This window comes from Callospermophilus lateralis, chromosome 6 (assembly GCF_048772815.1).
Source record: "Callospermophilus lateralis isolate mCalLat2 chromosome 6, mCalLat2.hap1, whole genome shotgun sequence".
Lineage (NCBI taxonomy): Eukaryota > Metazoa > Chordata > Mammalia > Rodentia > Sciuridae > Callospermophilus > Callospermophilus lateralis.
In genome coordinates, this window is record NC_135310.1 from 151,658,086 (window position 1) to 151,675,284 (window position 17,199).

The 17,199-nt window shown below is 47.0% G+C and overlaps 1 protein-coding gene across 1 annotated transcript in view; it reads left to right on the forward strand.

The window, feature by feature from the left end:
* Jarid2 (jumonji and AT-rich interaction domain containing 2) overlaps positions 1-17,199 on the forward strand; it is a 224,755-nt gene that overhangs the window by 151,820 nt on the left and 55,736 nt on the right. Inside the window, exon 4 of the mRNA XM_076859226.1 lies at positions 13,195-13,364. Coding sequence (XP_076715341.1) covers positions 13,195-13,364 — 170 coding nt within the window. The remainder of the gene's footprint in view (positions 1-13,194; positions 13,365-17,199) is intronic.

A 17,199-nucleotide genomic window follows, 5' to 3' on the forward strand; every position in this document is an offset into this window, starting at 1 on the left:
CTGTTCCCTCCCCTGGGCACAACAGGAAACAAATCCATTCATCTATCCAAGTATGAGTCTTAGAATTCCATTATGTGATTCCCTGGATTGTCAATTCAAATGTTTTCATAGCAGGTTATTGGGTATTCTCCAATAGTATTCCGTAGTAGCTTAATTCTACAATAAATACCCTTCCTTAGCTTCCGTTCCCTGCACAATGAGAAGGCTCCCCATCTACAGCAGTGTGCCTCCACTTGCAGTATCTGGGACCTACAGAGTCCACCACTGCTGGGACGTGACTTTGCAATCACGGGGTCTGTGCCCCGTGAGAATTCTGTTCTTCATGAACAGACTTCGGAGTTTGTTTCAGTAGAAAAATGGTTACAGTTACCATCAAGTAATAGCTTTAATTCTGGCTGGCTTACTTTTACTTATATGTTGATTTACTTTGGAGAAGGGTTCTGCTCTGTTGCCCAGGCTGCTCTCAAGTCCTGGACCCGGGTGATCCTCATGCCTGGTTGAGTTCCACAAGTTTTTTTTTTTTTCTTTATCTGCATACTCCACCCCCAAATATTAGGTTCCTTTCAAATAGTGGTATCAGTGCCCACTGTTTGTAGCTTCAGCTGTCTGAGTGTGTTCTCAGACTTGGCTGGAGCACAGTCCACTGACCCCCAGTCTGCTGTGTGCTGGTGGTGCCATCCGTCCTTCCTGTGATGGAGAGTGGGACGCTCACTCCACCAAGTGAAAGGTGTTTGTTGGGGGGGGGGGGTGCATGTGAGGGGCTGTCCTGACCGGGGATTCTGGCTTGCCTTACGATGTTATTTGCCTAGCATTGTTTAAACTAAATCCAGGGCTCAAGGTGTGGATTTGAATTGCAGATCCTAACAAGGGCCAGATGTCCAGCCCCTGGGAATTCTTGCTTAATGTAGAAAGGGGTCCCACTCAGGAGTTTTGGGAGATGGTTGAGGAGCCTGGCGTGATGTTCCCCACTCCCAGGGCCGGGAACTCCAGGTCATATCTGTCTGGGGCGGACGTGCAGAATGACCCCATTTTCCTCCACTTGCTTCTTGAGGTTCCCACTTTCTCTTAGGTTTCTGCCTCCATAATTTTTTCCTCATTTTTCTTCAATGGCTTTAGGCCAAACCTGAATGTCTTGGTCTGTTAGATTCTTGGAAATGACCTGCATGCCACACTGTACTCCACCTTGAGTCTCTCCATGACTGCCCCTCTCCCAACACCACTGCAAGTCCTAATTTGAGAAGGGGGGGGGGGTCACTGACACCCTCCCACTCCCATCTCTCCTGTTTCCAGGGTGGTACTGCAGCTTAGGCAGCTTGAGGCTTTTTCCTATACCAATATCTCCTGTTCTATTCTCATGGTCACTTAAAATGGGTTCAGTTCCTGGAAGAATGAAATTCCCGTGCCTTTCCCTCTTTGGGATGCTGTCTGATTTCCCATCTAGTGCTCAGTGTTTCCTTCCCTTCCTGCCTCAGTGTGCTGGACTCTTCTAGAGCTCGCCTGGAAGGAGCCCAGCCGTGCAGCCTGGGGGAGCCTGTGTGTGCACCCCTGTCCTGCATGCCAGCCGCAAGGTTGTGCTCGTCTGAGCTCATTCAGCCTGGAAGCTGGGCATGAGGTCTCCTGTGAAACATATTCGCTGTTTTCATTACGTACTGATTTGCTCCTCGTGTTTGATTTTAGTACTCCGGAGGTTTGTTGTGTTTTATAATCCCATTAACAGGACTGGGGCCTTATGGGCAACCAAGGCAGTTTGAAGCCCCCTTTCACACCCTGATTCTTGCCATCAGGTCAAAAAGATTTCAAGACTTGTTTCTCGAGTAACAGGCATGAATTTATTGAAGGGATGTGGAAAGGGAGAGAGGGACAGAGTGCCTCTTCCGCATGGCAGTTTTATTTAGGGATCCCAGAGAAGTTTCCAAAGAGTCACACCCAGGTCCACCTCTTGACATTTGATGGACAGCAGGATGACATCAGATTTTGAAGTCCCTGCTACCATGACCAATCTAGGTCGCTTTGGCCCATGCTGACTAGTTCTAAAGTCAGAACTGGTCTGTGTAGGAGTCAGCAACTCCCCTCCCTTCCAGGGTTCCTGTGTTGTTCTTATCAACATCATTTTGGGTCTGCCTTCTCCTGCAGATAACAGGTGGTATTACTGAGGACTGAGACATACCCTGCCCATTTAAGCCAGGCAGGGCTGCAGTAAATTGCTTCTTGGAAAAAGAAAGCATGTGGGGCACAGCACAGCAGGTCCATTTATGGAATTATCCTCTTGTCCTTGTGTCTCCACCACTCAACATCTGTCTGTCCCTATCAGTCCCAGAACAGTCATGTAGAACAGGAAGAGGTGACTTACCTGGAGGCACCATGAGCCCCAACCGCATATCCTATTTCTACCTGCAAAACTGATTTGTATAACATTTTTCACTTAAAATCATTTAACATAAAAACACTTCTGAGCAGCAACTGTGAATCTCTGCATCATCATTTTAGAAAGTATTGGGCGAAATCTGGGAATTGTATAAAATGTGAGAATGTTATGCCAAAAAAGTCCCTTGCTCTACCCTCTAAAGTTAGGAGGCCTGAGAATTACTGTGAAAACAAGATGAGTGAGAAAGAAACAGAGGGGTTCTGCAAGACCAGCTTGGACTTGACATCTTCGTGGGAGTGGGGAATGATGGCCTTGTAGTCCTGGGGAGGCGGGTGGAGAGAGACTTAGGAGAAAGGAACAATTTTTGGGAAAGAACTGGTCCCGTAGACAAGTACGCGGGTGTCATGATAGTTCCGTTGTGGCTCCCAGGTAGGGCATTGATGAGTGTTGGACTTTTTTTTTTTTTTTTAAAGGGGGTGTGGTTGTGCTTTCAGGCAAAAATTTTAGGAACTGCAGTGTGTTTAGTGCAAAGGAATTTTTTGTTAAGAGTGGTGTATTCTGTACCCCTTTAAGACCAAGATTAGGATGCGATGGCACACGCCTGTGATCCCTGCCTCTTGGGAGGCTGAGGCAGGAGGATCATAAGTTTTTAAGGAAAATTTAAGGAAGTGTCCAGCAGAAAGTGATGCACAGATTGCTGGGGGTGGAGCCAGGGCCACTCTTCCCAGGTCTGCTGCCACAGCATTTGGCATCTGTTGACTCGTGGATCAAAGGCAGACCACGAGGCAGGTTCAGGCTGGTGGAAGTGAGGAGAGCAGTTGGCCATCCTCCTCGCACCCCCACGTTTGCCCAGTTTGCTGAGTCGGAGGAGGAGGATCTAGAGTGGAGAAGGATGTCCTCGATTCTGCGATTGCTCAGCATGTCATTGTTTCCAGTTTGGACAGTGCGACAGTTTTTTCCCCCTCCCTCTTGCCTCTTCCTTCGCTTGGGTCCACACCATCACCCGCTGCCCGGCCCTCTGCCCTACTCTGGAATACCTCTTAGGAAACGCTGCCCTTTTTCTCCTCCCAGGTGGCTTGGCTGGGTATTGCTTGAAAATAACCACAAAGCAACTTTCCTCTGTGGTGTGTTCCTTTCTGCTCAATAGAAATTGTTTGTTCTGAATTTGGCTGGGTGGTGGATGGAGAATGCAGTAGGTGCCTATTACAGACAGTGATCAATTTACTCTCATTTTGAAGGACTCATTGAAGCTAAGGGTAAAAGATAAGGGGTGGTATGGACCATACAAAGATCTTATTTTTGGTGAGTCTGCTGGGGGGTCCCCACCCCTCTCCTGCTGGAACTGCCTGTTATTTCATTAGGATTTTGCAGAACTTTGGTGCCCCCTCCCGCCCTTGACTTATCTTCTTTCCTCTTTTGTAATTAAAGTAAGTGAGCAGCGCCTGCTCCAGGGAGACCTGGTGAAGGTCCCTTGGGTCATCTCTGGCTGCAGCCTTCTTGGGCGAGTCCAAGCTCTCCTGAAGAAGGCTGACCTGTGGCTTTGCCATTTCCTGTCTACAGACAGGGAAAATTGGCTTAAGCCTAGGGATTAATGAAGGACTTAATTGAACAGGAAGTCTTTCAGCCCCTAATTGCTGAGGGGATGCCTAGAGTTTGGGGTGTTTTTATGTTGGATCCCGCCTAGTCATCTTTTCTTAGGGTGTTTCCTGGATCTGAATTAGGACCATGGAGTCTAAATGCCCAGAAGTGACCCGCTGACCTCACCTTTGAGGAGAAGGGCTTGTCCTGCTGTGTTTCTGCCTCAGTCACACTTCTGGGGGTTTGTGCTCCTGGCTTTCCTGAAGTCCTGAAAGCCCACTGACCTGCTTTTCTTTTGTCACAGAGAATGCAAATAGGTGGTCTCTGGAGGTGAGTTATCAGGCACTGGGCACACTAGGCAGGGTGGGGGGTTTGTTGCTGTTGCTGGAAGGTGACATCTGGAATTCAACTGGTGGATCAGGGAGAGGCAACCAGCGCTTCCTGGAGGTGAGAAGAAAAACCTTCTCGGCTTGAGGATGGAGAAGAGCTCACTACCTTGGTGACAGTGTACAGGAGGAAGAAACGCCGCCTTCTGGTGTCGGGCATCCCCTGGATATCCTGGGACAGACCCCCCCACGGAGAAGGGGCTGCTGTGGTGGACACACGGATCCATACACAGTGGCTGCACAGCCTGCAAGACCAGTGAGGTCTGCCAGGTGGCCGGCGAGGAACTGGGAGGACTCTCCGGGGAAAGATGTTGAGGCCAGGGAATGACTGTCTATAAAGAATGTAAACGAGATAAAACATTGCTTGGTAGAGGGTGTGAGGCGACCCCTTGTGTCCCATTCTCCCCACACAGGATTCCTCGGTCTGAGTCAGTTATTATATAATTAATTATAATTATATAATCAATAATATATGAGAACATCATTAGAGATGTTCATGGCTTTTTGGAGGATATCCTGGGAACCCTTAGGAAGGAAAGTGATGGGCATCTGGACTCCACTGCCTATGTGAAATCCTTCAAGTTTCCTTGGTTTTTATTTAAATGTCCATGCCAGCTGGGTGTGATGGTGCATGCCTATAACCTATGAGCTCAGAAGGCCAAGGCAGGAGGATTGCGGGTTTGGATGGCAGCCTCAGCAACTTTAGGAGACCCTGTCTTAAAAATTAAAGATCTGGGAATATAGCTCAGGGATAGAGTGTCCTTGGGTTAAATTCAGTGTCACACACACCCCCACTGTGACTGCAGCACAGTGGAGGTGCTGAATGGGCAACATCCTGTTTTCCAGTGGGAGATGGTGCTGCTGTTCCAGAACCACCTTGCCCACAGCAGAGAGATGGAGAGTTGGCTTGTTATGTTCATTACCTCTGAGCAGATTCTTCAACTGGGACGTTCATTCCTCTTCAGGGCTTGCACACCTTTAAACCTCTTTTCCAGAGTTTCAGGAAAAGACGGTGTGTGAATTGTAGTGAATCCCTTTTAGAAGAGGGTTTTGGTTGGTGGGGATTGGGTAGTGCCCCGTACTCAGCTTGCTAAGGAAATTACTATCAGAGCCCAAAATAAACACTTTGGGTATCTTCCTGAAAGAATGTGTGAGTTGAGTGCCCCGTGGCATTGCTTTCCTTTTTCTTTTCTTGACAGTAAGTTCACCTTTTGATGCCGCCAGAACGGTCCCGCGTGTTGCAGTTTAGCTCTGGGCGTTACTGTGAGCTCCTGTGTAAACAGCAGTGGATCCTGGGTTGGTGGGATGTGAGACGGTAAATGGTGTTTGTGTCGCTACTTCCTGTGAACAGCGGCTGGATTCCTAGCTGACTGCAGATGTCAGTGTAGGTTCTAAAAACCTGGCCCATGCTGTCCTTGTCTTAATTCAGAATTCTTTTTTTCTTTCCCAGAGCTGGAGTCTAAAGACTCACTATCGCCATCTGCTGGTGCTAGTTGGTACCTGGCCAGATTTCCAGTGGGTGGGGAAGGGCTCTGGGATCCCTTTGCTGTTAAGTAAAGCAGCTCTCCCTCTGAGCTGAAGGGGAGAGAAGGCTGCCCTGGACTCCTGGTCTGCGCGTGCCTAGTGGACTCGGTTTTATTTATTTATTTATTTATTTTTCTTTTTTAAAATTTTTTAATATTTATTTTATTTTTTTTTTTAGTTTTTCGGCGGACACAACGTCTTTGTGTTTGTATGTGGTGCTGAGGATCGAACCCGGGCCACATGCATGCCAGGCGAGCGCGCTACCGCTTGAGCCACATCTCCAGCCCGGTTTTATTTTTTTGTAGGGCTGGGATGGATCCCAGGGCCTCATACTTGCTGGGCACGTGCCACCCCTGGCCCTGTGGAGTTCCAGTGACCACACAAGTCTCCCTAGAGTGTTCCTGGAGGAGCGTCTCTGTAGGACCCACTTCCCATTGATGCTCTGAGAAGGATTCCACGGGCCTGGGGAGCGTTGGAGAAAGGAGTTTCTTAGTGTTTTTCTTTCTTTCTTTTTTTTTTTTTCCTTGAAACATGATTCTCGCCTCGCAGGTCATTCACTCTGTCTTCCCAGCTCTTCTCTTTGCCAGGGGATGGTTGCCAGGAGATTTTTGGCAGTTTGTGGTTGGGTATTGAGTAACCTAAAATTGAAAAACTGCTAGGGTTTTTGTTGAAATGATATTTAATAAAAACTAAATTGGCAATCCCACCTTGAGAGCGTGCAGAAGGGCAAATTAACATTTTAACTGGCACTTCTAGACTTTTAAAACTGAAATATACTTTGGATAATTTGTTCACACCTTGTCTATATATTAGGGATTTCCTTGGCCAGATCCTGGCTGGGTTCCTTAGATCCGTTGTCCTCATTTGCTCTTTTGTCTTGAGTGCAGTGTATTTGTTTGCTCGGGCCTCTTTCTGGGCCAACACTGTGTTGAGAAGAGCATTTGTGACACCCAGCTCCTGGGCTTGCATGGGATCCCCAGTAAGAATGCAGTTGGTCACGCTGCTTGGGGCTGCCGGGACAGGCAGCTTTGCCTTGGTGGTAAACTGAGACTGACATTTATGTAACTGACATATAGGTGACACTTGTGACTGATGGAATAAAAGGTCTTTATTGCAGCTTTAATTGTTGATTAACGATGATCCCTCTCCAGTTTGACATGGTTGCTTTCTAGAACACAAAAGAGCTCAGTGTCAAATGTTTCCTTGATCAAGACATTTGTGATTTCTAGGCAGTCTCTGTTCTTTGACATTTCAGGATGCTGCAAAGATTTCAAGCAATGTAATTGGATAATTTTGTTGAGTCAAAAGACATACTGCATATTGCTTTTCATAGTTTGTGTGGGATGTCATCGACTGGCCTGAGGTTTGTGTGCACCAAGGGGCATTTGACTGGGTGGGGGGGTTCTTCCTTGCTGTGTGTTTAGTTGTATTAACTTATTCTGTTTCCTGTCTCCTATTTCTTTCCCATGGATTAAAGAGGAGGAAAGCTCTCCTTTTCCCCCTATGTTCTGGGCGACTGAGGTGCTGATGAGGTTGGGGCATCTTCCTGGGTGTTGTGTTGCTTGCCTTCTTGGAACAGCATCTTGGTAACGCTGACAAGTACACTTAAGCGATTGGGTTAGTATTCCTAAGGATGGATGCCTGTGTTCTGAAGGAAGTCACGTGTTTGTGCAAATGAGCTATTTTTCACTGAAAAGTTTCAGCATTAGGATGGAGAGTACAGATAACATAGCTACCCTTCAGTAAGGCGATTATAGAACGATTTATGGGGCAGTGACATTTTTCTAAAAATGATTTTTTCACCTCCTTATATCTAAATGTTAACATATTTGGCTGTTTTACCTGTGACCTGGTTAGAAAATTGGCTCTAGGGATCTTTAACTTAGCCAGCCAGGTACTTTGGAGATTCAGATTCTGACTCCCAGTGGGAGCCTACAGAAGATCAGTACTTCTCACCCAGAACCAAGGACTCCTGGGTCAAAGGAGTTAGTGCAGGAAGGACTTCTAAACAGAAATCCTGTTGTGTGGCGCAGGTCGGAGAGCACAGACACTTAGAGGTAGGTAGGTGGAGCCTTATTTATCTGTTTTGCTGTCCTTTTTATTATTTCTAATAGTTTGATAAAATCAAGGCCCCCCGGTGGTGGACAGCAGGTCAGTTTTCCCAGGCTTGTGATACCACTGCTGTCTTCCTGGTGCCACTCTGACCAGACCAGACCTCTTGAGGATCCATCCGGATCAGCTCGACCAACAGAAAATGCCTTCAGGCGAATCCGGCAGTGGCAAACTTCTCCTCTAAATAGCTCCCTGTGTAACTTAATTAAGACAAGTGCTGCAAATATTTAATATCCTGTGGGTTTTTTTTTTTCCTAGCATAAACAAGCTATTTCTTCTGTGTATATGTTAACAAAAGAAAAAAACCGAGGTCCGAGAAGCCATGTGGCTAGATCTCAGATGCCATAGAGCAAAGCCCCTCTTCTGAGCCGGCGGGCTTCGCCTTCTGTGATGTCTTGTAACCTGTGGGCAGTCGGGGAGTGTGACATGGAATGGGTGGGCAGCTCCTAGGATGATGGAAACCGTGGCCACCATGGCGAGCGTCCTGCCCCGCCGGCAGGCGGGCGTGAGCTGGTCTCGGCGAGCTCCGGGTTCACTTGAGGATGTGTTTATTTTCGCTCTGCTGTTCAGGATGTTTACAGCCGTCCTGTGTGGTTTGCCCGCAACTGCACTTGCATTTGAATTTGGTGGGCAGCTTGCCCTGGGTAGAGGATACCCCGCTGGCCCCCTGCAACCTCCGGCGCACACACGGGCACGTTCTTGTTCCTTTGAGTAGCTGCCAGGTTTGGAGAGTGTGTGTCTGGGGGTGGAATAGAGTGGGTAATTATTTGGGGGATGGAAACACAGGACATGTTTTTGAATAGGCCTTTCAGTGAGTTGGCAGAGCCTCAGGGCCGCTCCCACACCGCCACAAAGAGCACAGCCATGCTGGTCATTTTGCATTTGCCAGACGCAGTGTCTTATTTTTTGAATGAACAGGCCCTCCCTCCCCACCCATTCTCTACCCTTTGTTTAGAATTGGGATGTAATCTAATAATTGGATTTACCAGCTTATGTGTTTAATATTGGAAAATTGAGTTAATAAAATGATGGTTTGGCATGATCGTCCCTCAGCAAGGGACCAGCTGTGCGCTGACTCCAGACAGCTCCGTCTCCCCTGCTCCTGCTTTCCTCGCACCGCGAATGTGCGCTGGGTCGTCCTTGGGTTGGTAGTCGGGAATCCTGGACAGACTGGAATTTAATTAACCTAGATATGGCTGTTGTGCTGAGGTCAGGCGGCCCTCAAGATGGGGCTCGCAGATAGCTACACAGTGGGGGACCCCAGAGGAAACCTGGAGAAAGGGTGCCACCCCCTCTTGTGAGGCACCCAGGAAGCTTCTGGATGCCTCCTTGAGGCAGGGCGGAGGGAGCTGGGGAGGTGGGCACAGAAAAAACAGGCTGGTGCAGGGCCGACTCAAGGGGTGCTGTTTGCAAGCCTCCTTGCAGAATAACTAACGCTAGCTATTGGGGGTAGTTGGCAGCACAGTGCTGGGGACCCGCAATCAGGGCCAAGCACATGCCCTACCCTGGAGCTACCCCAGCAGCCCCCAGTAGTAGGAGTCATTTATGTACTTACGAATCTACAGAAAGGCACTTTGTGTTATTTTTAACCTAAAAATATTTTAAGTCTTGTTTTTTAAGTGTTTATTTCCTCGTATCCAAACTCTGGAGCAATTCAGAGTCTGTCCTTGAACCTCACTTGCACTGCTATGAGGTGCTTGCCACAAGGATTCACCTGAGTGGGGTGTTACTGGAGCTCATTGTGGGTGGCCAGGGCAGCAAAGCCAACACCTGCAGTCCCCATGGGGGCTCTGAGATGGAAAGCTCCACCCCAGGCACCAGGTTCCTGGTATTCCTCTGGGTCACGTTTCCTTAGTCACTGGGGAGCTGGGCTTCTTGCTCTGAGGGGTCATATTTTGCTGCCACTTCTTACTATCTTATTGTTCATAGTCTCTTTCTATGCAGGAGCAGTTTCTTGTTGAGGTCCTGAAAGTGTGAGATGCTGTGCTCCACTGTGGCATGCACATGTCATCTTTTCATTGTGGCCACATAGTCTCCTCATCGTGTAGGATTTGTAATTTTTTTTTTTTTTTAAAGCTGAAACACACTGCTGCATGAAAACAGGATTTTTATCTATAAAATTCCTGCATTACTCGGTGTGAATTATGTCCATTTGGATTGTGGAATTTGGAATTACAAATTCCAGTAGAGCTACGAGCTGAGACACATCTGTAATTCTAGCAGCTTGGGGGAGGCCAAGGCAGGAGGATCAGGAGTTCAAGGCCGGAGGATCACGAGTTCAAGGCCAGCCTCAGCAGTTTAGCAAGACCCTAAGCAGCTTAGTGAGACCCTGTCTCAGAAGTAAAACATGAAAAGGGCTGGGGTAGCTTCGTGGTCAGGTGCCCCTGGGTAGAATTCCCAGGCACGCCACCTCCTTCCCCTCAGTAGAACAAAAGAAAAAGTTAGTTGTTGTTTTGTTTATTTTTTTATTTCTACATGGTACTGTGGATCGAACCCAGTGCCTCTACCTTGGAACCACAACCCCAGCCCTAAGTTTTCTAAATTAGAAACAAAACATTTTTTTTCAACAGGTGGAAGGGTGTGGGAGAGCACAGGTGTGTGGAAGCCAGGGAGTTAGTTCATTGGCTCTCCCCAGGCTGCACTGGGGCTCAGTGACTGTGGCACTTGGCTTCCGCTGTCTTCCTCTGATCAGTGTTGCCCCAGGCCTGCCTGCAGCCAGGTGCCAGTAAATTTAATTCAGAAACTGGGAGTGAGGCTTTAGAAACTTCAAGTGTTTTCATCAAATAGACTTTGTATCTACTGAATGTCACAAAGGATTTAGGCTTGTGTTTTCTCTAATTCTCGTGTTAAAAAGCACATATCCACCACTTGACCCAGCTATCCCGCTCCTCCCTTTATACCCAAAGGACTTAAAATCGGCATATTACAGTGACATGGCCATGTTTGTACAGCTCAGTTCACACTAGGTAAACTATGGAACCAACTTAGATGCCGGTTAGTAGATGAATAGATAAAGAAAACAAAATGGTATATGGACTCGATGAAATATTACCCAGCCTTAAAGAAGAATGAAATTATGGCATTTGCCCGAAAATGGATGGAGTTGGAGAATGTCGTGCTAAGCAACATAAGCCAATCTCAAAAATCTAAAGGCTAAATATTTTCTCTGACAAACAAATGTTAATTCCCAATAAGGGGGTGGTGCTGGGGAAGAATAGTTACTTTAGGTGGTAGGGAGGGGAGAGGGCATGGGGACAGGAAGGATAGTGGAATGAAACAGACATTATTGCCTTATGTACATCTATGACTGCTCGACTGATGTATTTCTACAGCACATACAATCAGAAAAATGAGAAATTATACCCCATCTATGTGGGAATAATACATAGATGCATAAATGCATTCTACTGTCATGTTATAAATAGAACAAATTTATAGAAAACAAAAAGCCAAACAATTTTTTTTTAAAAGCATGTATCCATTTGCAACAGGTAGGCTACTTTCCCCTTCAAATGCTCTAAAGTTGTCTGTCACACATACCTTCCACCCGATATGTCTGGACTTCAGCGTCCCCTGTCCCCTGTGACGGTGCCACCTCTGGGCTTAGCTCCCGGGTTACAGCCAGGCAATAGATGGCAAAGATGCTCTGTGGGGTTGCTCTATCCTTTCCTTCTAGAACATGGGGAGATTCTGTGCAGTGATTAGCTGTCCCCCTTGTTAATGGGACTGCCTCCCGCTGCCCTTTGAAGGGATGTAGGCACTTCCACAAGCAGTTTTTAAAGGGCTATAGGTTGCCCGTGAGATAGCTGAGGAGTCATGCTGTCTCCTTGTACTGAGTTGATTGCAGGGAAACAACTTTTTCTCCTTAGAGCAAGAAGTACAAATACCTCGCAACATATTGCATTTAATGTTTTTTGGGGTGGTGAATTTATGCAATAAAAATTTAAAGATATTAACTTGTACAAATAAACAGTTCTGAAGTATTTTGTTAAACAATACAGTGTTATTTATAAATGTCACAGGGTTTTGAGCTTCAGAAATTTACTGTGCTCACTATTTTTATACACTGTGCTCATTACTGTTTTATATGATCTGCTCCCAACAATAAGATTGCAAGGGACAATTGCATTCATGTCCTGATTTTTGCTTGATTGATCTGAGTTAGGTGGCATTATCAGTCCCTTGGGGTTTTAGGATTCTTCCTTTGGAACTCTAACAGACGTTCTTGGGGCCCTTAAAGCTGCTGCCTGGCTCTTCTGTGTTCTGCCCTCCAGTGCCTCTTCTGGGGCCTGTGAGAAGGTCCACATGGCTGGCCTGGAGCAGGCCAGAAGCATGCTCTCATTCCTGGAGATGCCGTGTTCAATGTTGACATTTTTGCAGTGAAGGAAGAGCTAGTCCTATACCAGTGATCAGTGCCAGGTCCGTTCTTGCATAACATTAAACTATGACCATGTCTTTGTGTGCAGAAAGGGACTTCCACTCTTGGCTACGGTGTTAGGGAAGGAGTACAAAAACTGTCCCAGGATTCGTGAGGGCTCACATGCCTCTTGTAAGGCCTTTCTGGTCTAGGGAAGGGAGCGCCTCACATGTGCTCTGAGGATGCACAATGGTTCTTAGTGGGGAACAGGTCCATTTGAATCCCTGATTTGGGTTTGGGTTTGACCCTGCTGGACAAGGGGGTGCGGGCTGTGATTTCCTAGGGTTGGGTACACTAAGAAGATCTGCCCCCTGCATTTTACAGGCTCTGGTTATTCAGGTGTGCTCATCCGGCTGACTTCAGGAGGTAGGGGTGGGAGGGTTCGTGGGCTGGGAGAGGGGTGGGTAAACAGGCAGAGTTGGACTTTTGTGTTGGTCAGTGAAAGCTGTGACTGCTCCGGTGCAGCAGGGCCTGCACTGCTTCTCGCCGCAGTCCCAGACACAGGGACGGAACCCATCAATCCCCGCGTCAGTCACTGCCTGCTGTTGTTGAAGGGCTATATGTGTAGTTTGCACACACTTATGCTTGCACACCCAGCACTCGTGGCACGTACTTTATGTCCCTGTAACAAATTTATGGTGCCTTAAAGCAGGCCTGTTGTGTGGCTGATGAGTGTGAGAGAACCTTAATTAGAAACAAAGGGTTTGCGTGGATGGCGTCCTTTCCTCCGGGTGTGCAGGATCTTATCGCTCCAATAGGTCTGTATCCTCCCGCCTCTGCCCGACTCCTAACTTTCCTTCTTGCTTTCGCAGGCCCAGGCTGCAAGCACAAAGGAAGTTTGCTCAGTCCCAGCCGAACAGCCCCAGCACAACTCCAGTGAAGGTCGTGGAGCCTTTGCTACCCCCGCCAGCTACTCAAATTTCTGACCTCTCCAAAAGGAAGCCTAAGACGGAAGACTTTCTCACCTTCCTCTGCCTTCGAGGTGAGCCCACGTGGCTGCTGTGTTGGAGGGCAGAGGAATGGCCCCTGCACAGGCCTGGCCCTGGCCCTCTTCTGCCACCTTCCAGCCTTCCTTCCCCAACTGGGTTGGTGGGAGTTTCAACGAAAAGGTGCCTTCTAGCTTTTTGGACCAGCCTTCTGTTGAGTCTTTGTGTTTCTTTTGTTTTCATCTGACTTTTAACTCCCCCTTCTTAGTGAATGCTCGCTGCACTCTTGGTAGGGTTTTTTAGGTGGTGGTGGTGGTTTCATTTTTGTTTTTTCGTACTAGGGATTAAACCCAGGGGCTCTTGACCATGGAACAACATCCTCAGTCCTTTTTACTGTTTAGTTCTCAAAGAGTCGAGGAAACTGTCTCAAGAACTAAGGGAAGGCCTGGGGGTGTAGCTCAGTGGTGAAGCGCCTATGGTTCAGTATCCAGGATGGATGGATAGATGGGGGCCTCTCTGGAGGACACTGAGGACCAGATGGGGAGGAGTTAGGAAGCCCTGACCTTGTAGAGCTCCTTGGGTGAGCTTCATTGAGAAGAGGGTGAACAAGAGGAGAGGCTTTGATGTTGCATATTTGTGGAAAGGCTTGAATCGAAGTTCATTGTTTATTTAAAAACATTTTTTTGGGGGGGGTAATAAAGGATTTAAGTAAGTTGCTTTTTTCTGAACTTAAATATCTGCCTCTACCTGCCCCTCCCCCTGCCTGACATTTTTTATTGGTGCGTTGTAGCTGAAGGTGATGGTGGGATCGTTTGTTGCCTGTGGTACCTTCACAGTGCAATGACCTAACTCTGCCAGTGTCCCTCCCCATCACTCCCCTGCCTCCTGCATGACTGCACCTTGACCCATCTTAAGCACACTGTGTTACCTTCCCAGGGTGCGGGGCGTGGCATTGTCCTATAACCCTCTGTTGGGACCCTCACAGGAGTGAGACATCCCCAGTTCCCAGTGCTGCTGGTGCTTCCTGATTGATGTCCAGGGACTGTGTTCCGGATTGGCCTTGCCTTCTGGTGCCCTGTGTTGCCTGCTCCGTGTGGAAGAGGCCCTTGGGCTATTTTTCTTTTTGATGACTTTGAAATTTGAAGGTGATAGGCCCGATATTGTGTCGAATGGCTCTCCGTTTGAATCGCGTGGTGTTTCCGTGTAATTGGACTCGGGCTTTGCGTTCTGGGTAGGGATAGTTAGTGAAGTTGAACATGATCCTTCCTTCTTGCCTTTGGGTCCTCTGTCCCTGTTTTGGATGACGTTCTTGTTGGTCATTCCGTAGGGGTGGGTCTCTGATGAGCCTCCAGTGTGAAGTTACTCATTTCAATCTTCCTAGTACCCGAGGGATAAATTAAGTTTCTTTGAAGCTGGACCTCTTTCATTTCTCAGTCGAACCCATTTTTTCCTAATCTGTTCATTTCCTGTTTTATGCAGAGGGCTGAGATCTGTTACTGTCACTGTTGGGCTCATCCCAGATCTTGTCACTGGGAGCTCTTCTGGATGGCCATCTTGTCCTTGTGGACATTCCTGTTGTCCTTCCAGCCCTGCTTGCAGCACAGGTGTTCCAGGCCCATCTTGTGCTCTTACCCTGGTCCCCAGCTGGCCATTTCTCAAAGCTGACCTGATTGGTTTTACTGGCAACTGATGTTTAGAATAGTCGGTATCTGGGCTTTAGGTGTCCTGCAAGCTAATATTAGTGCTGTTTATCACTGGCACCCTTGGGTGCAGGTATGTTGATAGTCCCTGGAGATGCTCTCATAACCCTCCTCAGCTGAGGATCACATGGCCGTTAAAGGAGGGCAGTGATGGACTAACCACCAATTCATGTGTGCCAATCTTTCCAGAGCTCCCGTGGAGAGTTCCTGTGCTCCTGAGTGTTAATTCTAAGGGATGGCATGTGCTGCTGGGGTGGCCATGGAGGGAAGAGAGGAGAGTGGCTGATAGGTATCAGGAATGCTCAGCAAGTGGGGCAGTGAGAAGAAATTTGAGCAAAGGAATGTTCGCAGGGTCCCTGGTATCATTAGCACGAGGAGCTCAGTGCAGTAATTAAAGTTCTGTTGTGATGTGTGTGTGATGAGACTCTATTTTGTGACCTGGGTCATGCATCTTTTTTAATGCATTTGGAGCTAGATGCTTTAAAAGGGCACCCCCCCCCCCCCCGGCCTTGGGAAATTTATTTGGCTATCTGGAATTGCTGAATGGTACTATTAAATAAATTTAAAAAAAGACTAAAAAGTAAACAAATTGCAAAAAATAAATAAATAAATAAATAAATTGCACCTGGAGAAAATCTTACCCAGCACTCACTTTGAGGTTTCAAGATTGTAAACAAAGAATTATCAACACAATACCTCTTTAAGATGTCAAGTGCAATAAAGGTCTAGATAAGAAACTTAAGAGATGTGTAAAACAATTTTGGAAAAATGTTCTGAGTCCTGGAAATTTATTCCTTCATTTTGAATCAGGTAACAAAATTGATTTTATTTTTTTTTAAAGCTGGTCTAAAATAAAGAGTCATTGCACTCTTACTTTTTTCTCCTATAGTCTTTATATCTAAGGTATTAAAAATGAGAGTCATTCTAGTTTTAAAATAACATGTTTTGGAGCCATGCACGGTGGCGCACACCTGTAATCCCAGGGACTTGGGAGGCTGAGGGAGGAGGATTGCAAGTTCAAGACTCGCCTCAAAGAGACCCTAATGAGTCCTGTCTCAAAAAGGCTCAGTGTTTGAGCGCCCCTGCGTTTCGTCTCCTGTACCAAAACAAATTTTTTTTTTTCTTTTAAGATCAGGTATGTTTACCAGATCTGGCTGAACAAACCACAAATGATAGACACGGTGTGTGATACTTTTATGGCTCTGGAAATCGGGCGAATTAGATGGTATATTTTAATATGTAATTACTTGACCTTATTAAAATTCATTTTGAATTAGAGGGGTTATGTTGATGATCCCTATAATGTACTACTATTAATAATTTCAGTTTTAATTTTAAAAGGTATCTAACTTTTGTGTCATAAAAGTATTTCTAGTTCCTCTTAGGAATAGCAACAGAAAAGTAGGCTGGAGGGTAAACTCAAAACAGCTTGTCTTGGGTTGGCACAGACGACCATCACTCACTGTCTCTTTTGCGCACATCTTACCAAGCCCAGCTCTGTGTGCATACTCGAGGCATAAAATTCCTGAAAAGGTGCTGGACTGTGGTTTTTGTTGTAGGATCACATCCCTGCCTGCCTGTCATATTTTAGTAGTTGAACCTTGTTCCATTTGTGAATGTTTCCTAATTTGATAGCAACAGCTGATGATGCATATCCTCAGTTGAATCTTTGGCTGCTTTGAAGCCTTTGAGGTCACGTTAACAGTTAGGAATTGGACGAACATTCGAGACCTGCATTCTAAACCAAACAGAGCTTGTCAGCCTGAGACCTCACATCGAGCACGGGGAGTCCATCACCCTCAGGTGACAGTGGGCACGGGAGGGTAGACACGGCAGTCTTTAATAAGCTCATTATTATTTATAGGGGAAAAAATCAGGGTGCAAAAATAATGAAGGAATCCAATCAAAGACCTGGTAGTGATGTTTGTGGCCGTGGATCACTCATCATTCTTCCTCCAGTCCCTGGTTATTAGTTTTTATTGGTCTCTGTGCTAGTTTACTGTATTGGAGAGTAAGTGGGCTGGGGGAGGCAGGAAGTGGAATTCTTGAAGCCTTGTTTGCTGTCCATGGGAGATCATAGAGCCCAGTCCCTGTCTCCTAGAGGCCCCAGTGTGTGTCTTGCAACTAGGTGCCCTGGACCATTACTAGTGGGATTAGCATGGATTTGGAAACAGACCAGCTAGTCATGTGG